The sequence below is a fragment of the Entelurus aequoreus genome, linkage group LG16, assembly GCF_033978785.1.
Source record: "Entelurus aequoreus isolate RoL-2023_Sb linkage group LG16, RoL_Eaeq_v1.1, whole genome shotgun sequence".
Classification (NCBI taxonomy): Eukaryota; Metazoa; Chordata; class Actinopteri; order Syngnathiformes; family Syngnathidae; genus Entelurus; species Entelurus aequoreus.
The window spans coordinates 7,115,509-7,139,993 of record NC_084746.1 but is presented as its reverse complement, the minus strand read 5'-3'; the positions used below and the strand labels follow the sequence as shown (position 1 = coordinate 7,139,993).

The 24,485-nt window shown below is 36.7% G+C and overlaps 1 protein-coding gene across 3 annotated transcripts in view; it reads left to right on the top strand.

Moving 5' to 3' along the window:
- The window catches only part of LOC133631551 (netrin-G1-like), a 266,186-nt gene that overhangs the window by 190,758 nt on the left and 50,943 nt on the right, over positions 1–24,485 (top strand). For all 3 annotated transcript variants that reach the window (XM_062023859.1, XM_062023858.1, XM_062023857.1), the window contains exon 4: positions 20,965–21,137. In XM_062023859.1, coding sequence (XP_061879843.1) covers positions 20,965–21,137 — 173 coding nt within the window. The remainder of the gene's footprint in view (positions 1–20,964; positions 21,138–24,485) is intronic.

Sequence of the window (24,485 nt, the reverse complement as noted above, 5' to 3'; positions counted from 1 at the left end):
ATAGTTGCTGGAAATGGGCCTCTATACACCTATGTAGATATTGCACCAAAAACCAGACATTTGCAGCTAGAATAGTCATTTACCACATTAGCAATGTATAGAGTGTATTTCTTTAAAGTTAAGACTAGTTTAAAGTTATCTTCATTGAAAAGTACAGTGCTTTTCCTTCAAAAATTAGGCCATTTCAATGTGACCCCAAACTTTTGAACGGTAGTGTATATATATACTACATATATGCACAATATATATAATAATAATAAATCAAAAATACTTAAAGGCCTACTGAAATGATTTTTTTTTATTTAAACGGGGATAGCAGATCTATTCTATGTGTCATACTTGATCATTTCGCGATATTGCCATATTTTTGCTGAAAGGATTTAGTATAGAACGACGATAAAGATTGCAACTTTTGGTATCTGATAAAAAAAAGGCTTGCCCCTACCGGAAGTAGCGTGACGTAGTCAGTTGAACATATACGCAAAGTTCCCTATTGTTTACAATGATGGCCGCATGAAGTGAGAGAGATTCGGACCGAGAAAGCGACAATTTCCCCATTAATTTGAGCGAGGATGAAAGATTTGTGGATGAGTAAAGTGCAAGTGAAGGACTAATGGGGAGTTGAAGCTATTCAGATAGGGAAGATGCTGTGAGAGTCGGGGGTGACCTGATATTCAGCTGGGAATGACTACAACAGTAAATAAACACAAGACATATATATACTCTATTAGCCACAACACAACCAGGCTTATATTTAATATGCCACAAATTAATCCTGCATAAAAACACCTGCGTGTTTGTTATGCTAGCTCCTAGCTCCTCTGCTAGCTCCTAGCTCCATAGAACACGCCAATACAATTCAAACACCTGATCAACACACACAATCACTCAGCCCAAAAGACCGTTCACCTAACCCAAGGTTCATAAAGCTTATATATTTTAAAAAAGTTACGTACATACGCAAAAAAAAGTTGCGCACATACGGTCAAGCGATCAAATGTTTAGAAGCCAAAGCTGCATACTCACAGTAGCACGTCTGCGTCTTTGTCATCCAAATCAAAGTAATCCTGGTAAGAGTCTGTGTTGTCCCAGTTCTCTACAGGCGTCTGTGTATCGAAGTCAAAAGTCCTCCTGGTTAGAGTCTCTGTTATCCGAGTTCTTCCATCTTGACTGCATCTTTCGGGAATGTAAACAAAGAAGCGCCGGCTGTGTACTGCTGTTGCTGACTACGTTCGAAAAATACGTCCATTTCGCACCGACAACTTTCTTCTTTGCTTGCTCAGCTTCCTTCTCCATAATGCAATGAACATGATTGCAACAGATTCACGAACACAGATGTCCAGAATACTGTGGAATTATGAAATGAAAACAGAGCTTTTTCGTATTGGCTTCAATGTGGAAGGCATACCCGTGTTCCCCGGTCTACGTCACGCGCATACGTCATCCTCAGAGGCGTTTCGAACCGGAAGTTTAGCGGCAAATTTAAAATGTCACTTTATAAGTTAACCCGGCCGTATTGGCATGTGTTATAATGTTAAGATTTCATCATTGATATATAAACTATCAGACTGCGTGGTCGGTAGTAGTGGCTTTCAGTAGGCCTTTAAACTAAGGAAATTGAGTGTGACTAATCCATAAGGGGTGTATGGTGGGAGGCTATGTGTATGAATGATTGGCTGTAGAGTATTACCTAATTGTTGGATGAGGAAGCAGACAAGTCCAAAGGAGCAAGCAGAAGAAGGTCCGTGATCCAAGCGGGAGGGCCGTGGGGGCTGAGAGAGGCGTCAAGGGGTCCGTGTGCAAAGCGGAGGTCAAGGATAAAGGGAGGCAGTCCAGAATCCAGAGGGCAACAACAGGGGATCACAGGAGAACACGGTAAGCACTGCGGGAAGACAACAGGGGCATCAAACACGGAAACAAGGAAGTCACAGTAGGTGGACACGGGGTGCTTACACAGGTAACTGAAGGTTAAGTTCCGGCAAGGATCCTTGGGTCCACTGGTCTATATACAGCTCGCCCTCATCAGTCCCAGGTGTGCTGATTGCCGGCATGTGGGCGTGATGCGGCCAGAGCGAGCAGGGGAGTCTCTCGGCACGCTGCCAACGGAGGTGCTGGCAGACCCAGCTGCCGGAGAAAAGCGGGTTCGAACCTGCGCCCTGACAGTTTTTTTTCATATTCCATCAAACATGTAATATAGTGCATACATGGATTCAGTTAAAGTTAAAGTACCACTGGTAGTCACACACACACTAGGTGTGGTGAAATTACCCTCTGCATTTGACCCATCACCTTGTTCCAACCCCTGGGAGGTGAGGGGAGCAGTAATTAAATCAACTTTATTTATAAAGCACATTTAAAATTTACCACAGGGGTAGCCAAAGTGCTGTACAATGGGCAGGTTAAAAGATAATACGAGAACCGAGCAAACACAACACAACACAAACAGAACACGATAAAAAATAAATAAATAAAACATAAAAACAGGTTCACAGCAGGTGCATTATGGGGCGCCATTGCAGGATGGATATCACTCAGTGTTAAAAGCCATGGAATAAAAGTATGTTTTTAAGAGAGATTTAAAAACAGGAAGAGAGGGGGCTTGTCTAACACTCAGAGGTAGGTCGTTCCAGAGCTTGGGAGCAGCACTGGCGAAAGCTCTGTCACCTCTAAGCTTCAGCCTTGTGTCTGGGACCATCAGTAGCAGCTGATCGGCATCAAGACGAGTCGAGATAAAGGCGTGGATTAATTTCTCGAGATCATGTCCTGATAGAAGCGGCAAGCATCATTTTGGTGATTTAAACCCTCAATTCCAACCCTTGATGCCGAGTGCCAATCAGGGAGGCAATGGGTCCCATTTTTGTAGACTTTGGTATGACTCGGCCGGGGTTTGAACTCACGATCTACCGATCTCAGGGCAGACACTCTAAAGGGTAGGTCGTGAGTTCAAACCCCGGCCGAGTCTTACCAAAGACTATACAAATGGGACCCCATTACCTCCTTGCTTGGCACTCAGCATCAAGGGTTGGAATTGGGGGTTACATTTTAACATTCCCAAAGTTAGTAACACTGCTCACATATATGATAGGACCGGCCGACCTATTGTGTCATGTCGGCGTGGGAGGGGACGCGATGAACCTGACCCGCATGACACCAGGCGTGTTCGGGCTCATTAAAGCATTGACAAGGCAACTTCTTAGCTATTAAAAAACAAACATGTTTTTTTTGTTTCTTCTGAAAAAGGTAAGGCTTTGACCTTAAGCCTTCATCCCCCACCCTTCTCCCTCATATATTATTCAAAATCAGTTGCAATTATTACGAAATGCAAAAATATTGGAGTTAAAATTGACTTGCATCTTGTATATTCATATGTGAGTGAAACCTTACCTTTTATATAGAAAATAATAGAAATATAACTAATCCATTCCAGAATCAAAACTATAGTGGCATAAAAAAAACGAATGATTACCTCAGACACAGAACAATAACGCTTCCTGAAATTCTACAGGTTCCATGTGTATTTTTACAGAATATTTTGCCTGGTATGCAAATTGCATGGATTTTGGAGGACCTGGTGTGTCTAATCTGAAATGTAAACAACTTGTACGAGTGTTGTCCCGATATCAATATTTTGGTACCGGTACCGGTATTAAAATTATTTCGATACTTTTCGGTACTTTTCTAAATAAAGGGGACCACCAAAAAATGGCATTATTGGCTTTATTTTAATAAAAAATCTTAGGGTACATTAAACATATGTTTCTTTTTGCAAGTTTGTCCTTAAATAAAACCGTGAACATACAAGACAACTTGTCTTTTAATAGTAAATAAGCAAACAAATGCTCCTAATTTAGCTGCTGAAGTATGCAGTAACATATTGTGTCATTTTCCATTCTATTACTTTGTCAACATTATTAAGGACAAGCGGTAGAAAATGAATTATTAATCTACTTGTTCATTTACTGTTAATATCGGCTTACTTTCTCTTTTAACATGTTCTATCTACACTTCTGTCCAAATGTAATAATCACTTATTCTTCTGTTGTTTGGATACTTTACATTAGTTTTGGATGATACCACAAATGTAGGTATCGATCCAATACCAAGTCGTTACAGGATCATACATTGGTCATATTCAAAGTCCTCATGTGTCCAGGGACATATTTCCTGACTTCATAAAAATAAAATACATTTAAAAAAACAAAAGAAGATGTTGTGATACCAAAAAATATCGACGTAATCATAGTAGTATCGACTAGATATGCTCCTGTACTTGGTATCATTACAGTGGATGTTAGGTGTGGATCCACCAATGGCGTTTGTTTACATTTTGACGCCGGTGAGCTACGGTGTGTAGTGAAGCATGTTTAGCTATTCCTCGTCCTGCAGGGATGATACTTGTAAGAAACTCACTTTATTTGTTGCATGTTAGATCCACTATGGACTGGACTCTCACACTATTATGTTAGATCCACTATGGACTGGACTCTCACACTATCATGTTAGATCCACTATGGACTGGACTCTCACGCTATCATGTTAGATCCACTATGGACTATCATGTTAGATCCACTATGGACTGGACTCTCACACTATCATGTTAGATCCACTATGGACTGTACTCTCACACTATCATGTTAGATCCACTATGGACTGGACTCTCACACTATTATGTTAGATCCACTGTGGACTGGACTCTCACACTATTATGTTAGATCCACTATGGACTGGACTCTCACACTATTATGTTAGATCCACTATGGACTGGACTCTCACACTATCATGTTAGATCCACTATGGACTGGACTCTCACACTATTATGTTAGATCCACTATGGACTGGACTCTCACACTATTATGTTAGATCCACTATGGACTGGACTCTCACACTATTATGTTAGATCCACTATGGACTGGACTCTCACACTCTTATGTTAGATCCACTATGGACTGGACTAGCTTTTACGTACCACACACCTGTCAAAACTGTGTGCTACTCGCCCTTTAAAATAAATTGTCAATCAATTGTTTCTTCGCCAAAGGGAAAGTTGTCAAGTTGTTCGGGTGTGTCCAGGTAACGCTCATCTCCAACTTTCAGCCAGGCCAAAGTTTCCCTCGCTTCGGTCTTGATCCTTCCTGCCCGTCTCAGCTCCTCCCTGAGCCATGTTTCATCTGTCAGATGTAGCACTTCTCAGGACATGTTAGGCTCCCTCCGACTGTCATGTCTGGGGAAAGTTTTCAAGAGATCTCGGAGCGCATTAATTCAGCATGGAGACGCATTACCGCTTCTGACCGTGGCCGGCTTGAGAGAGAATAGGTGAGGAGCGGTGGCCAGGGAGGCTCCTTTGCTCACCAGTCTGGTGTCTTATCCCTCTCTCCTGGAGACGAAAGGGTGAGGACTTGACACGGGAGCTAAAAAAGACAACAGACGGGCTTTAAAAATGAGATGTTTCTTCAAGTGTGAGAACACGCAACCTTCGACTCATCGAAGCGGAAATACCAAAATGCACATTCATTACCGTTCATTGGTAGGCTCACACACCGCGATCCATGCAGGAATGCAATCAGTTTGTGGTGATGGATTCCATTAATTTGCAAAAAAAATTAAATACAGTGTTACTGTTCAAATAATGTGTAATGTTAAATATACTTGTGAAATAAAATATCTTGATGAATACTTAGGTCTACTACACTACTGTATTTTAATGTTGTCATTATAGTGGTACTTAATAACTACTTAGGTCTACTACACTACTGTATTTAATGTTGTCATTATGGTGGTACTTAATAACTACTTAGGTCTACTACACTACTGTATTTAATGTTGTCATTATGGTGGTAGTTAATGACTACTTAGGTCTACTACACTACTGTATTTTAATGTTGTCATTATGGTGGTACTTAATGACTACTTAGGTCTACTACACTACTGTATTTTAATGTTGTCATTATAGTGGTACTTAATGACTACTTAGGTCTACTACACTACTGTATTTAATGTTGTCATTATGGTGGTACTTAATGACTACTTAGGTCTACTACACTACTGTATTTTAATGTTGTCATTATGGTGGTACTTAATGACTACTTAGGTCTACTACACTACTGTATTTAATGTTGTCATTATGGTGGTACTTAATGACTACTTAGGTCTACTACACTACTGTATTTTAATGTTGTCATTATGGTGGTACTTAATGACTACTTAGGTCTACTACACTACTGTATTTAATGTTGTCATTATGGTGGTACTTAATGACTACTTAGGTCTACTACACTACTGTATTTTAATGTTGTCATTATGGTGGTACTTAATGACTACTTAGGTCTACTACACTACTGTATTTTAATGTTGTCATTATGGTGGTTCTTTATGAATACTTAGGTCTACTACACTACTGTATTTTAATGTTGTCATTATGGTGGTACTTAATGAATACTTAGGTCTACTACACTACTGTATTTAATGTTGTCATTATGGTGGTACTTAATGAATACTTAGGTCTACTACACTACTGTATTCTAATGTTGTCATTATGGTGGTACTTAATGAATACTTAGGTCTACTACACTACTGTATTTTAATGTTGTCATTATGGTGGTACTTAATGAATACTTAGGTCTACTACACTACTGTATTTTAATGTTGTCATTATGGTGGTACTTAATGACTACTTAGGTCTACTACACTACTGTATTTAATGTTGTCATTATGTTGGTACTTAATGACTACTTAGGTCTACTACACTACTGTATTTAATGTTGTCATTATGGTGGTACTTAATGACTACTTAGGTCTACTACACTACTGTATTTTAATGTTGTCATTATGGTGGTACTTAATGACTACTTAGGTCTACTACACTACTGTATTTAATGTTGTCATTATGGTGGTACTTAATGACTACTTAGGTCTACTACACTACTGTATTTAATGTTGTCATTATGGTGGTACTTAATGACTACTTAGGTCTACTACACTACTGTATTTTAATGTTGTCATTATGGTGGTACTTAATGACTACTTAGGTCTACTACACTACTGTATTTAATGTTGTCATTATGGTGGTACTTAATGACTACTTAGGTCTACTACACTACTGTATTTAATGTTGTCATTATAGTGGTACTTAATGACTACTTAGGTCTACTACACTACTGTATTTTAATGTTGTCATTATGGTGGTACTTAATGACTACTTAGGTCTACTACACTACTGTATTTTAATGTTGTCATTATGGTGGTACTTAATGACTACTTAGGTCTACTACACTACTGTATTTAATGTTGTCATTATGGTGGTACTTAATGACTACTTAGGTCTACTACACTACTGTATTTTAATGTTGTCATTATGGTGGTACTTAATGACTACTTAGGTCTACTACACTACTGTATTTAATGTTGTCATTATGGTGGTACTTAATGACTACTTAGGTCTACTACACTACTGTATTTAATGTTGTCATTATGGTGGTACTTAATGACTACTTAGGTCTACTACACTACTGTATTTAATGTTGTCATTATGGTGGTACTTAATGACTACTTAGGTCTACTACACTACTGTATTTAATGTTGTCATTATGGTGGTACTTAATGAATACTTAGGTCTACTACACTACTGTATTTTAATGTTGTCATTATGGTGGTACTTAATGAATACTTAGGTCTACTACACTACTGTATTGTAATGTTGTCATTATGGTGGTACTTAATGAATACTTAGGTCTACTACACTACTGTATTTTAATGTTGTCAATATGGTGGTACTTAATGACTACTTAGGTCTACTACACTACTGTATTTAATGTTGTCATTATGGTGGTACTTAATGAATACTTAGGTCTACTACACTACTGTATTTTAATGTTGTCAATATGGTGGTACTTAATGAATACTTAGGTCTACTACACTACTGTATTAAATGTTGTCATTATGGTGGTACTTAATGAATACTTAGGTCTACTACACTACTGTATTTAATGCTGTCATGGTGGTACTTAATGAATACTTAGGTCTACTACACTACTGTATCTTAAATAACTAAATATTTTATGGAAAAAAATTGTTAGTTCAGTCACCAGAATTTAATTGTAAAATTTAAAGTGATTTTTTTTTTTAAATTTTTTTTACACCAAATTACTGTAAATAGAAAAACAGTAGAATTCCTATTTCAACCGTAAAATCCCACCTACTAAGCTACCGTAAAAGATATGGTCATTGTTAATGGCAAAACAGTACAATTGTTAATTTTATGCTAAAATTCTGGGAAATGAGCTGCCAGCTTTTTACCTAGCGGTACCTAATTTACGGTTGTTTTTACACAATGCATTACTGTAAATGGAAAAAAAAAAAAAAGGTACCATTTTTATTTTTACGTTAAAATTTTGGCGACTGAGCTGTTACTTTTCTTACACAAAAATCTACAGTTGTTGTTTTTAAAGTGCACTACTATAAAAGGAAAAACAGTACCACTTTTACGTAAAAATTCTGTTTTATGGAAAATCTAAAAGCTGACAGTTTTTTTTACTGTAAAATATATGGTCGTTAATGGAAAAACTGTACAATTGTTAATTTCATGGTCAAACTCTGGGAAATGAATTGTACCTAACGGTACCTAATTTACGGTTTTTACACAACGCATTACAATAAATGGAAAAAAAGGTACCATTCTTATTTTTATATTCAGATTTTGGCGACTGAGCTGCTAGTTTTTTTACGCTAAAATCTTCAGTTGTTGTTTTTACAGTGCACTACTGTAAAAGGAAAAACAGTACCACTTTTACGTAAAAATTCTGGCGACTGAGCTGCTAGTTGTTTTATGGAAAATGTATGGTCGCCTTTTACAGCGCATTACTGTATATGGAAAAATAACACCACTTTTATATTGTAACCCTTAAAACTCTGGCAACCGTGCGGCCATTTAAAAAAAAATTAAAAAAAAGTTTTAACCATAAAATATTCGGTCGTTGTTTTTACAGAGCATTGTTGTAAATGGAAAAAACAATACAATTGTTATTTTTACGGTAAATATCTGGCGACTGAGTTGCCAGTTTTTTAACGGGAAATCTACGGTCATCTTTATACAGTGCATTACTGTAAATGGACTAAAGATACCATTTTTATTTTTGACCCCAAAAAGGGACAAGCGGTAGAAAATGGATGGATGGATGTTCAAATTCTTGCGACTGAGCTTATAGCTTTTTACCGTGAAATCTATGGTCGTTTTTAAAGTATACTACTGTAAATTGAAAGATCCATCCATCCGTCCATCCATTTTCTACCGCTTGTCCCATACCACCGATTTTACTTTTTACAATAAAAATCAATCAATCAAAGTTTATTATATAGCCCTTAATCACAAGTGTCTCAAAGGGCTGCACAATAGTGTGAGTCCAGTCCATAGTGGATCTAACATAATAGTGTGAGAGTCCAGTCCATAGTGGATCTAACATAATAGTGAGAGAGTCCAGTCCATAGTGGATCTAACATAATAGTGTGAGAGTCCAGTTCATAGTGGATCTAACATAATAGTGTGAGAGTCCAGTCCATAGTGGATCTAACATAATAGTGTGAGAGTCCAGTCCATAGTGGATCTAACATAATAGTGTGAGAGTCCAGTCCATAGTGGATCTAACATAATAGTGTGAGAGTCCAGTCCATAGTGGATCTAACATAATAGTGTGAGAGTCCAGTCCATAGTGGATCTAACATAATAGTGTGAGAGTCCAGTCCATAGTGGATCTAACATAATAATGTGACAGTCCAGTCCACAGTGGATCTAACATAATAGTGTGAGAGTCCAGTCCATAGTGGATCTAACATAATAGTGAGAGTTCAGTCCATAGTGGATCTAACATAATAGTGTGAGAGTCCAGTCCATAGTGAATCTAACAGAATAGTTTTATAGTCCAGTCCATAGTGGATCTAACATAATAGTGTGAGAGTCCAGTCCATAGTGGATCTAACATAATAGTGAGTGTTCAGTCCATAGTGGATCTAACATAATATAGAGAGTCCAGTCCATAGTGGATCTAACATAATATTGTGAGAGTCCAGTCCATAGTGGATCTAACATAATAGTGTGAGAGTTCAGTCCATAGTGGATCTAACATAATAGTGTGAGAGTCCAGTCCACAGTAGATCTAACATAATAGTGTGAGAGTACAGTCCAAAGTGGATCTAACATAATAGTGTGAGAGTCCAGTCCATAGTGGATCTAACATAATAGTGAGAGTTCAGTCCATAGTGGATCTAACATAATAGTGTGAGAGTCCAGTCCACAGTGGATCTAACATAATAGTGTGAGAGTCCAGTCCATAGTGGATCTAACATAATAGTGTGAGAGTCCAGTTCATAGTGGATCTAACATAATAGTGTGAGAGTCCAGTCCATAGTGGATCTAACATAATAGTGTGAGAGTCCAGTCCATAGTGGATCTAACAGAATAGTGTGAGAGTCCAGTCCATAGTGGATCTAACATAATAGTGTGAGAGTCCAGTTCATAGTGGATCTAACATAATAGTGTGAGAGTCCAGTCCATAGTGGATCTAACATAATAGTGTGAGAGTCCAGTCCATAGTGGATCTAACATAATAGTGTGAGAGTCCAGTCCATAGTGGATCTAACATAATAGTGTGAGAGTCCAGTCCATAGTGGATCTAACATAATAATGTGACAGTCCAGTCCACAGTGGATCTAACATAATAGTGTGAGAGTCCAGTCCATAGTGGATCTAACATAATAGTGAGAGTTCAGTCCATAGTGGATCTAACATAATAGTGTGAGAGTCCAGTCCATAGTGAATCTAACAGAATAGTTTTATAGTCCAGTCCATAGTGGATCTAACATAATAGTGTGAGAGTCCAGTCCATAGTGGATCTAACATAATAGTGAGTGTTCAGTCCATAGTGGATCTAACATAATATAGAGAGTCCAGTCCATAGTGGATCTAACATAATATTGTGAGAGTCCAGTCCATAGTGGATCTAACATAATAGTGTGAGAGTTCAGTCCATAGTGGATCTAACATAATAGTGTGAGAGTCCAGTCCACAGTAGATCTAACATAATAGTGTGAGAGTACAGTCCAAAGTGGATCTAACATAATAGTGTGAGAGTCCAGTCCATAGTGGATCTAACATAATAGTGAGAGTTCAGTCCATAGTGGATCTAACATAATAGTGTGAGAGTCCAGTCCACAGTGGATCTAACATAATAGTGTGAGAGTCCAGTCCATAGTGGATCTAACATAATAGTGTGAGAGTCCAGTCCATAGTGGATCTAACATAATAGTGAGAGTTCAGTCCATAGTGGATCTAACATAATAGTGAGAGTTCAGTCCATAGTGGATCTAACATAATAGTGTGAGAGTCCAGTCCACAGTGGATCTAACATAATAGTGTGAGAGTCCAGTCCATAGTGGATCTAACATAATAGTGTGAGAGTCCAGTCCATAGTGGATCTAACATAATAGTGAGAGTTCAGTCCATAGTGGATCTAACACAATAGTGTGAGAGTCCAGTCCACAGTGGATCTAACATAATAGTGTGAGAGTCCAGTCCATAGTGGATCTAACATAATAGTGTGAGAGTCCAGTCCGTAGTGGATCTAACAGAATAGTGTGAGAGTCCAGTCCGTAGTGGATCTAACATAATAGTGTGAGAGTCCAGTCCATAGTGGATCTAACATAATAGTGTGAGAGTCCAGTCCATAGTGGATCTAACATAATAGTGTGAGAGTCCAGTCCATAGTGGATCTAACATAATAGTGAGAGTTCAGTCCATAGTGGATCTAACATAATAGTGAGAGTTCAGTCCATAGTGGATCTAACATAATAGTGTGAGAGTCCAGTCCATAGTGGATCTAACATAATAGTGTGAGAGTCCAGTCCATAGTGGATCTAACATAATAGTGTGAGAGTCCAGTCCATAGTGGATCTAACATAATAGTGTGAGAGTCCAGTCCATTCCACATATTAAAATAATCATGTTCTGTTTCATCTGGAGCACTACAATTGAGCTAAAGTTAAATGGCATCTCCTTAAAAGATGGTCACTTGTTTGGATATCAGGGGGAAACAGCCTTTGGGCTTAGTGGATGAAAAGTCACCTTAACGATATAAACCTCTTTGTAATCAAACGCCTGCACAAGCTCCCGTGTCTCGTATTGGGAATAACAACAACGACGAAAAAAACCTTTGATTTTTAAATGACAGTGCCAGCGGCAAAAGCATCCAATCCAGGTGATCCCTCGCTCCCCCCACTTTCCCTGCCCCAACCAGTCGGGGCCCGGTGAGCCAGATTTTACTGGTTTTTAATTAAGTGGAAGGTCAAATCTCATCGCTGCTGACTTCAGGGAGCCGCTGCCGTCTGCGTTGCAGAAGGGCGACACTCAGTCATTAATTTCATGGCACAAGGGGGAGTTTTCATTGATTAAAAAGTTAGGGACTGTGGGGAAATGAACAGTGGGGGGCTGGAATGAAAAGGCTGCAAATATGGTCTGGTACTCAATGGGAGATCTGTGCTATTATGTATTGAGCTGTCAACTTTAACGCATTAAAAATAATAATAATAATTGCATTACCATAAATGAATGAAGGTCCAAGGTACTTTTTATCGGTGTCTATATTACATTATCTAATAATATACTGTACATTATACCTAGGTTGCTATGTTGTTGAAAATACTTTCAAAATAGAATAGAATAGAATAGAAAGTACTTTATTGATCCCTGGGGGAAATTCAGCACCACAGTTCGCTCACAATAGACAATAAACACTGAGGTATTTTTTACATGTGAATAATATAAATACAGTCTATTATACGGCATTATTCACATGTGAATAATATAAATACAGTCTATTATACAGCATTATTCACTTGTGAATAATATAAATACAGTCTATTATACGGCATTATTCACATGTGAATAATATAAATACAGTCTATTATACGGCATTATTCACATGTGAATAATATAAATACAGTCTATTATACAGCATTATTCACTTGTGAATAATATAAATACAGTCTATTATACGGCATTATTCACATGTGAATAATATAAATACAGTCTATTATACGGCATTATTCACATGTGAATAATATAAATACAGTCTATTATACAGCATTATTCACATGTGAGTAATACAAATACAGTCTATTATACAGCATTATTCACATGTGAGTAATATAAATACAGTCTATTATACAGCATTATTCACATGTGAGTAATATAAATACAGTCTATTATACAGCATTATTCACATGGAATATAAATACAGTCTATTATACAGCATTATTCCCATGTGAAATTTATACAAACACAGTCTATTGTACAGCTTTATTCGCATGTGAGTAATATAAACACAGTCTATAATATGGTATTATTCACATGTGAATAACATAAATACAGTCTATTATACAGCATTATTCACATGTGAATAACGTAAATACAGTCTATTATACAGGATTATTTACATGTGAATAATATAAATACAGTCTATTATACAGCATTATTCACATGTGAATAACATAAATACAGTTTATTATACAGCATTATTCACATGTGAATAATATAAATACAGTCTCCTATACAGCATTATTCACATGTGAGTAATATAAATACAGTCTATTATACGGCATTATTGACATGTGAATAATATAAATACAGTCTAATATACAGCATTATTCACATGTGAATAATATAAATACAGTCTATTATACAGCATTATTCACATGTGAATAACATAAATACAGTCTATTATACAACATTATTCACATGTGATTAATATAAATACAGTCTATTAAACAGCATTATTCACATGGAATATAAATACAGTCTATTATACAGCATTATTCCCATGTGAAATTTATACAAACACAGTCTATTGTACAGCTTTATTCGCATGTGAGTAATATAAATACATTCTATAATATGGTATTATTCACATGTGAATAACATAAATACAGTCTATTATACAGCATTATTCACATGTGAATAACGTAAATACAGTCTATTATACAGGATTATTCACATGTGAATAATATAAATACAGTCTATTATACAGCATTATTCACATGTGAATAACATAAATACAGTTTATTATACAGCATTATTCACATGTGAATAATATAAATACAGTCTCCTATACAGCATTATTCACATGTGAGTAATATAAATACAGTCTATTATACGGCATTATTGACATGTGAATAATATAAATACAGTCTAATATACAGCATTATTCACATGTGAATAATATAAATACAGTCTATTATACAGCATTATTCACATGTGAATAATATAAATACAGTCTATTGTACAACATTATCCACATGTGAGTAATATAAATACAGTCTATTATACAGCATTATTCACGTGTGAATAATATAAATACAGTCTATTATACAGCATTATTCACATGTAAATAATAAAAATAAATACTGTTTATTATACAGCATTATTCACATGTGAGTAATATAAATACAGTCTATTATACAGCATTATTCACATGTGAGTAATACAAATACAGTCTATTGTATGGCATTATTCACATGTGAATAATATAAATACAGTCTCCTATACAGCATTATTCACATGTGAGTAATATAAATACAGTCTATTATACGGAATTATTGACATGTGAATAATATAAATACAGTCTAATATACAGCATTATTCACATGTGAATAATATAAATACAGTCTATTATACAGCATTATTCACATGTGAATAATATAAATACAGTCTATTGTACAACATTATTCACATGTGAGTAATATAAATACAGTCTATTATACAGAATTATTCACGTGTGAATAATATAAATAGAGTCTATTATACAGCATTATTCACATGTGAATAATATAAATAGAGTCTATTATATAGCATTATTCACATGTGAGTAACATAAATACAGTCTATTATACAGCATTATTCACATGTGAGTAATATAAATACAGTCTATTATACGGCATTATTCACATGTGGATAATATAAATACATTATACATTTACAGTACATGTACAGTCAAAAGGAACATGCATTATACAGACTGATGGCTGTCGGTATGTGTAAATTGTGCATGTCATTCTTACTATCCTTACTGTCACTAAGTTTGGAGCAAATCAATGACTCGCAGTTCAGTAAAACGTTTAAAAAAAATGTTCTCGTATGACATTCCAACTACAGAATTGCATTTGTATGCAAATATTGAGGTATTTTCTTAGGAAAATATTATTAATTCAAGTAAATATATATACAAACCCCAAAACCAGTGAAGTTGACACGTTGTGTAAATCGTAAATAAAAACAGAATACAATGATTTGCTAATCTTTTTCAACCTATATTCACTTGAATAGTGGTAGTATTTTGCTCTGGGCCTGTTTTGCTGCCAACGGAACTGGTACTTTAAATGGGACAATGAAAAACAACGTTTATATACATATATATATATATATATATATACACCGGGCCCCCGGCCAAATTGTTTTAACCCAATGCGGCCCCCGAGTCAAAACGTTTGGGGACCCCTGATATAGATTCATCCCTAATATGTGTCTACAAAACATTGTGTCAGGTTCAAACACTGATGACATCTATTAAACAGACGAGAAGCAAGGAATCATACAGAGACAGAGTTCAATTTTGCTCAATTGAGGAGAGATGTGTTTTGGGCTGTACTCTAGTTAGAGATCCAAACTACGTTCTAAAAGTCCAGCCCACGTGCTTCCTCTATTTTTTTGGGAGGTCCCTGGTTACATCACTGAAGCTGTCGCTGAGGGAAGGGGGGTAATCTCAACAGCTCTAATTAGACACAGTATATGACTATTAATAAAATGCAAATGTATTGACACTGGTGATATCGCCTTGTCTCTGCTTTGTCTGCGTCCCGGTACTCGATGTTCGGCCTTGGCAGTCAGCAGGACACAACACTGATACGAGATGACTAGCAATATTTTGGATTGCCAGCTTTGCACGGATAGAAAAATACAGCTTTAGCACAATTGATAATAACTATGGCAACGGCCCTTAAGCATAAAGTTGTGTGATAATATATACATGATTATTCTAACACATTGTGAACTACTGTAGGGGTTTTCAATCAGTTCACAAAATAATGACAATGTCGAAGATGAAATAAAACAATCCGTTTTGATATCTAGCCTACAAAAACCTGCCATGTTGTGTATTGTTGACTGCTCATTTACTGACATCGCCTTCCCCTGCTGCCGGGTGTAGTTTTCTCTTCCCCCCTCAGTGATCTATCATTAATGTGAGATGTCACCGCAAGGCCAGGAAGTCAATTAGAATGGATGTATTTCGGACTGCCGCTGTCATTCCTCTGTCTCGTGTTCTCCGGCGAGGCGGCGTCACATAGCCAGCTCTGGTCTCAAACCGCGTGATGAATGAATGAATGATGCGGAGCTCTTTGTAGAAACAAAACAGCCACGGCGAGGGTCCGTGCTCTGGGGAGGGGTCGAGTGTCGAATCAAGTGTCCCCTGACTGGTTCCCAATGACCTTTTAACACAGGGGTGTCGAACGTAAGGACCGTGGGCCGGCTCAGGTTTTATCCGGCCCGCGGGATGAGTTTGCTAAGTATAGAAATGAGCAAAAAAAATGTTGATGAAATAAACTGCTGTTCTAAATGTGTCCACTAGATGTCGCAATAGCAATTATTTGTATCTTTGTAGATGATGCTACATATGTAAAAAAAAATGATGTTAGTGCACCAGTCGAGGAAAATGAGCAAACTACATAAATAACATACTGTAATTTTAATTTTGATATTATTTTTTTGTCTTGATAGATTGAAAATTAACACCAATGAGTTGACTGACGAACAAGAGGTCAGGTTCAAACACTGATGACATCTATTAAACAGACAAGAAGGAAGGAATCATGCAGAGACAGAGTTGAATTTGGCTCAATGAGGAGAGACGTATTGGGCTGTACACTTAGTTACAGTTCCAACCCACACTCTAAGGCACAGCCCACGTGCTCCTCTATTTATTTGGGAGGTCCCTGGTTACATCACTGAGGCTGCTTCTGAAGGAAGGGGGGTAATTTCAGCAGCCCCAGTTAGACACAATAAATGATTATTCAGAAATGGAAATGTGCTCACACACGTGATATCGCCCTGTCTCTGCTTTGTCTGCGTCAAGGTACTCGATGTTGGCCCTTGGCAGTCAGCAGGCCGGGTCTGGACACAAACACTGATACGAGACGACTCGCAATCTTGGATTGCGAGTCGTCCCTTTGCACGGATAGAAAAGTACAACTTCGGCACAATTGATAATAACTATAGCAACGGCCTTTAAGCATAAGAGTTGTGTGACAATTTACACGTAATTATTCTAACACATTATCACATAATTTATTCAGAAAGTATAAATAACGACAAAGATAGAATACTATTAACCGCAAGTGTAAACAACATTATGATTTGTACATTAACTAGCCTACAGCCTCGTTCAGACAGATAAAGTCAGAGATTTAGAATTTAGAATTTATTGTTAATGTACAGATGATTTACTGACGGATAAATGATATCACAGGGTGTAGCATACTTTAGCTTGATTGGTATTATTGTTTCACTTGGAGCTGCTAATAACCATATGTTATGTTTAATATATATGATCCAGTCATTTATCCTTTTTTTATACAAAACAGCGAATAAAGGCATATTTCAGACATAGTTGCAAATGGCGATTTATCATGTTTCATTTATTTAACCGAGGTAACTTGATTTTGATGTTATTTTTTTATCTTGTTAGATTGAAAATTAACACCAATGAGTTGACTGATGAACATTATCACATCATTTATTCAGAAAGTAAAGATAGAATACTATTATTATATTATATTATATTATTATTGTCAGGTTCAAACACTGATGACATCTATTAAACAGACAAGAAGCAAGGAATCATGCAGAGACAGAGTTCAATGTGGCTCAATGAGGACGCTCTGAGCCAACAGTCCCACGCGCTCCTCTATTTATTCGGGAGGTCCCTGGTTACATCACCGAGGCCGCCTCTAAAAGGAGTGGCCACACATTTCATGCAAAGCAGCTTCCAGTACGCACAATACGTGACGGAATGTGCTGGGGGCCTTGTGATTGCCTCGTCTCTGCTTCGTCTGCGTGCTGTCGTCTTTTTTTCGTTGAGGTCCTTGAAGTACTTGGCTGTTAGCGGGCCAAAACAAAGATAACATCTGCGGCCGAGGCCACCCTTCAGATAAGAAGTTTTGTCCTTGCACAGATAGAGTAGTCTAACTTGAGCACAATAGCTAATAACTATAGCAGCGGCCCTTAAGCATAAGAGTCGTGTGATAATATATACATAATTATTCTAGCAATTATATATTATTATTAGGGATGTCCGATAATATTGGGCTGCCGATAAATGCTTTAAAATGTAATATCGGAAATTATCGGTATCGGTTTCAAAAAGTAAAATGTATGACTTTTTAAAACGCCGCTGTGTACACGGACGTAGGGAGGAGTACAGAGCGCCAATAAACCTTAAAGGCGCTGCCTTTGCGTGCCGGCCCAGTCACATAATATCTACGGCTTTTCACACACACACACAAGTGAATGCAACGCTCACTTGGTCAACAGCCATACAGGTCACACTGAGGGTAGCCGTATAAACAACTTTAACACTGTTACAAATATGCGCCACACTGTGACATTATCCTTACTACCTCTGTTTACCTCTGCTACTTTTCATTCCAAGCCATAGTTCCATGCCATAGTTTTCATGCTGTTTCACGCCACAGTAAGTGTTGTATATTTCATGTTTATAGTTGTTGCCTTTGTGCAAGTTTTGTTGCATTAGCCACGTGTTTGTACTTCCGCATTGTGCGCGCTTTTCGTTTGTTCTTTTTGTCAGTGTAAAAATAAACATGTCCTCACCTTCATGCCTTGCCCGCGCCAACTTTCCTTTGCATTCCGGGAAAACACAACACCCTAAGGTCCACGTTTTGACAATTTCGGGAGAACATCCGCACCGTAACACAACATAAACACAACAGAACAAATACCCAGAATCCCTTGCAGCACTAACTCTTCCGGGACGCTACAATATACACCCCCCGCTACACCCTACCCCCCCACCTCAACCTCCTCATGCTCTTTCAGGGAGAGCATGTCCCAAATTCCAAGCTGCTGTTTTGAGGCATGTTTAAAAAAAATAATGCGCTTTGTGACTTCAATAATAAATATGGCAGTGCCATGTTGGCATTTTTTTTCCATAACTTGAGTTGATTTATTTTGGAAAATCTTGTTACATTGTTTAATGCATCCAGCGGGGCATCACAACAAAATTAGGCATAATAATGTGTTAATTCCACCACTGTATATATCGGTATCGGTTGATATCAGTATCGGTAATTAAGAGTTGCACAATATTGGAATATCGGCAAAAAAGCCATTATCGGACATCTCTAATTATTATACATGTAAGTGTAAAAAAAAAAAAAAACATTTGATAATCGATTAATCTGTCGATTATTACTTCGATTAATCGATTAATAATTGGACAAAAGAGACAAACTACATTTCCATCCTATCCAGTATTTTATTGAAACAAAACAGCATACTGGCACCATACTTATTTTGATTATTGTTTCTCAGCTGTTTGTAAATGTTGCAGTTTATAAATAAAGGTTTATTAAAAAAATAAGAAAAATAAAAATTATTTAAAAAAATAAAAAAAAAACCTATGCGCATAGCATAGATCCAACGAATCGATGACTAAATTAATCGGCAACTATTTTAATAATAGATTTTAATTAGGGATGTCCGATAATGGCTTTTTGCCGATATCCGATATTCCGATATTGTCCAACTCTTTAATTACCGATACCGATATCAACCGATACCGATATCAACCGATATATGCAGTCGTGGAATTAACACATTATTATGCCTAATTTGGACAACCATGTATGGTGAAGATAAGGTACTTTTTTAAAAAAATAATAAAATAAGATAACTAAATAAAAAACATTTTCTTGAATAAAAAAGAAAGTAAAACAATATAAAAACAGTTACATAGAAACTAGTCATGAATGAAAATGAGTCAAATTAACTGTTAAAGGTTAGTACTATTAGTGGACCAGCAGCACGCGCAATCATGTGTGCTTACGGACTGTATCCCTTGCAGACTGTATTGATATATATTGATATATAATGTAGGAACCAGAATATTGATAACAGAAAGAAATGGGGGGAGGGAGGTTTTTTTGGGTTGGTGCACTAATTGTAAGTGTATCTTGTGTTTTTTATGTTGATTTAATAAAAAAATTTTTTAAAAAAACGATACAGATAATAAAAAAAACGATACCGATAATTTCCAATATTACATTTTAACGCGTTTATCGGCCGATATTATCGGACATCCCTAATTTTAATCGATTTAATAGATTAGTTGTTGCAGCCCTAGATTTGTACATTATCAGGATGTGCTCCTTCTATTTTTAAACAAAGAAAACAATCTGAAGTCGTCTTTATTTTGAAGTTATCGTGCCGTGATTTTACCAGTCCGGCCCACTCGGGAGTAGATTTTTTTCTCCATGTGCCCCCCCCCCTCCCCGATCTAAAATGACTTTGACACCCCTGTTTTTAACCTCACGGGCAAAACAGGGAAAGGAGAGCCGAGCTTATCTTGAAGCTATCAGCACTCAATCAGATCCTTGTTTCACGGCGTCTTAGCGAAGAGCGCCTTCCATTTAGCTCTCGGTGTGGCAAAAGTGGACCATTTGTCTCAGAGGCCGTGACAAATGAAAGCCTTTTTTTTTTCTTTTTTTCTTCAAAGCAGAACAAAAATCACGCTTTGTTGAGACAACTGACGCTGGATTTCAATTTACCGCCGTTAAGAAGTGTGAAATAAACGCACGGCGTCGGGCATCGATTTATTTGGCCGTCTTTGTCCCCTTTCTGTCTTTGTTTGCCAGGTGCAAGTGCAACCTGCACGCCAACAGCTGCGTGTTCGACAAGGGCAAGCTGGGCTGCGAGTGCGAGCACAACACCACGGGGCCCGACTGCAGCCGCTGCAAGAGGCACTACCACGGACGAGCCTGGAGCGTGGGCTCCTACCTGCCCATACCGAAAGGGACCGCAAACATATGTAAGTCCACTTTGACAGCATCCAGTTTCCCGTCGCCGTGGCGATGCAGCTCGGGAGCGGGGGGGGGGGGATCAGGGTTTTGAAAAGGCCTAGCTTAGGACACATGAAACCATGCTGAGTCACACCGTCAAGATGGCCAATCCAGTCGGGTCCAAGTGCCCCTGACCGACTCCCGAGTGGGCCGCGTTGGCGCCCGCCGGCTTCAAAGTCATGTCTCGGCAGGAGGCCAAAAAAAACAACATTTAGCAAATGTCTGTTAGCTCATTTCTAGAAAGTTTCAACACGTCCCCGGTTGTGCCTAAACTGGCTTGTCCTCAAAGCCTGTTTATGAGCGCCAAATGTGAGAATAATCGATCGTCTGGCGAGATGAGCGACGTGCGTGAATTTGCATAGTGATGGGTTTGATTGAGAAATTTATTGACATCTTAAAGCAGGGGTGTCCAAACTTTTTCCACGGAAAAATTAAAGCATGTGGGGGCCATTTTGATATTTTTCATTTTCAAACCATAACAAAATATATGCATTTTTTTTATTTATTTTACCTTAAGTGGTCCTGGGGACCATAAAGGGTCTCAGTTATTAAAATGTTAAAAATAAGTCTAATTTGTATTATTATTTTTTATTTAACGCTTACAGTAAATGTCTATATCAACTTAAAAAAAAAAGGTTTTATGGCTTTTCTGTCAAAAACAACTTTGTTTCTTATAGTAAAACTGAAATATGCAGTATTTAGTAATTAGAGCCCTAAAATATCAAAAATGCAGGACACCATTGATTTTAATTATTTCATATTTTTGAGTCATCACAGTGAAAAGATAAATAAAATACCACTAAATATATTTGGGATCCTAAAGGTGCCCCACTCATAAAGTTACATTTTTATTTTTTTTTTATTTTTTTTTTTTACTTTCACACTTTTTTTTTTATTTTTTTATTTTTTTTTAAATGTCCTGTCCAGCTTCTCAGGCAAATCATATAATATAATGAATACATGTGATTGGCAGTGTTTCCCACACATTCATTTATTTGTGGCGGCCCGCCACGAAAGAATTACGTCCGCCACAACAACAACAAAAATTAAAATTTTTTTTTTTTTTTTTTTTTTTTTTGGTCCTCTCCAGCTTCTCTGGCAAATTTTAATTATTTCACATTTTTGAGTCATCACAGTGAAAAGATAAATAAAATACCACTAAATATATTTGGGATCCTAAAGGTGCCCCACTCATAAAGTTAAATGTTTTTAATTTTTTTTTTTTTTTTTTTTTACTTTCACACTTTTTTTTTTTTTTTTTTTTTTAATGTCCTGTCCAGCTTCTCAGGCAAATCATATAATATAATTAATACATGTGATTGGCAGTGTTTCCCACACATTCATTTATTTGTGGCGGCCCGCCACGAAAGAATTACGTCCGCCACAACAACAAAAAAAATTAAAATTTTTTTTTTTTTTTTTTTTTTTTGGTCCTCTCCAGCTTCTCAGGCAAATTTTAATTATTTCATATTTTTGAGTCATCACAGTGAAAATATAAATAAAATACCACTAAATATATTTGGGATCCTAAAGGTGCCCCACTCATAAAGTTAAATTTTTTTAATTTTTTTTTTATTTTTTTTTACTTTCACACTTTTTTTTTTTTTTTTTTTTTAATGTCCTGTCCAGCTTCTCAGGCAAATCATATAATATAATTAATACATGTGATTGGCAGTGTTTCCCACACATTCATTTATTTGTGGCGGCCCGCCACGAAAGAATTACGTCCGCCACAACAACAACAAAAATTAAAAAAATTTTTTTTTTTTTTTTTTTTGGTCCTCTCCAGCTTCTCAGGCAAATTTTAATTATTTCATATTTTTGAGTCATCACAGTGAAAAGATAAATAAAATACCACTAAATATATTTGGGATCTTAAAGGTGCCCCACTCATAAAGTTAATTTTTTTTTTTTTTTTTTTTTTTTTTTTTACTTTCACACTTTTTTTTTTTTTTTTTTTTTTAATGTCCTGTCCAGCTTCTCAGGCAAATCATATAATATAATTAATACATGTGATTGGCAGTGTTTCCCACACATTCATTTATTTGTGGCGGCCCGCCACGAAAGAATTACGTCCGCCACAACAACAACAAAAATAAAAAAAAATTTTTTTTTTTTTTTTTTTGGTCCTCTCCAGCTTCTCAGGCAAATCATATAGTTGATGTAGATGCCCATATCGGCTGTTCAGATGTACTTTACAAAAGAGAAGTGTAGGATACTTCTCTTGTTGCCTTATTTGTATTTTGACTTTATTATATGTATTTTTATTATCATTTGGTACAGCCGGGCCGGAGCAGGAGGGGATAGAAAGAGGAAAAAACGGAAGACAGAGGGGGGAATTGTGGGGACAAGAGGGGGGATTAGACAGAGAGACAAAAACAACAACAGCAAACACAACAACAACAACAATAGAGCAACATCAGCAAATACGACATGTACAAATATGATGGTAAAAGTAATAGCAAATAAGCAGTTAGCGAAAATAAAAAATAATACAGAAATGACAATGAGCATTATTACACTAAAAATGGAGCAATACAAATACCAATAGAAACAGCGCTATTGATACTATTGATATTACTTTCAACACGTAAGTTACGAGATCCACTTCAGATATATCTGTCGATTTTACGTTTGAACTATTATTTTGTTTGTTTTATGCTCTTTTGTCAAAGAAAACGTTGATGTTTGTATATGGCAACTACGCAATATATGCAATATTTACCACATAAAACATTTTCAAGTGAAATATTTGAAGTAATCGGAGCCTTGAAAATAATTAATTATAACTTGGATTTTTTTGTGTCATTATTTTCTTTTTGAGCAATGGCAAAAAATAAAGAAAGACAAAAGAAAAAGAAAAAAAACAGCCTGCATGGCAGTGTTGTGTCATTGCAACTTTTTCTCGTTAGATTTCACCTCGTTCCACTTTTTTTAATGTTCTTTTTTATTTTTTGCAATAGCATTTCCAGAATGGGTGGCGGGCCGGTAAACAATTAGCTGCGGGCCGCAAATGGCCCCCGGGCCGCACTTTGGACACCCCTGCACTAAAGAATTTAATCCATGTAATGCTTTAAAAAGGCAAATGGATGGCACAAAACATATTGGCTCTTAATTAGTCATTATTAAGTACTTATTAATGCCTTATTCCACATGACCTTATTATACAACAACCCTAACCCTAACCAAATAACTCTAAATTAAGTCTTTGTTACTTAGAATATGTTCCCCATACTAAAGTGTTACCGATGTTTTTTTTTGTATTTTTACCTTTGTGAAATAAACTAAACCATAAACATTACCATTACCTCGAGGCT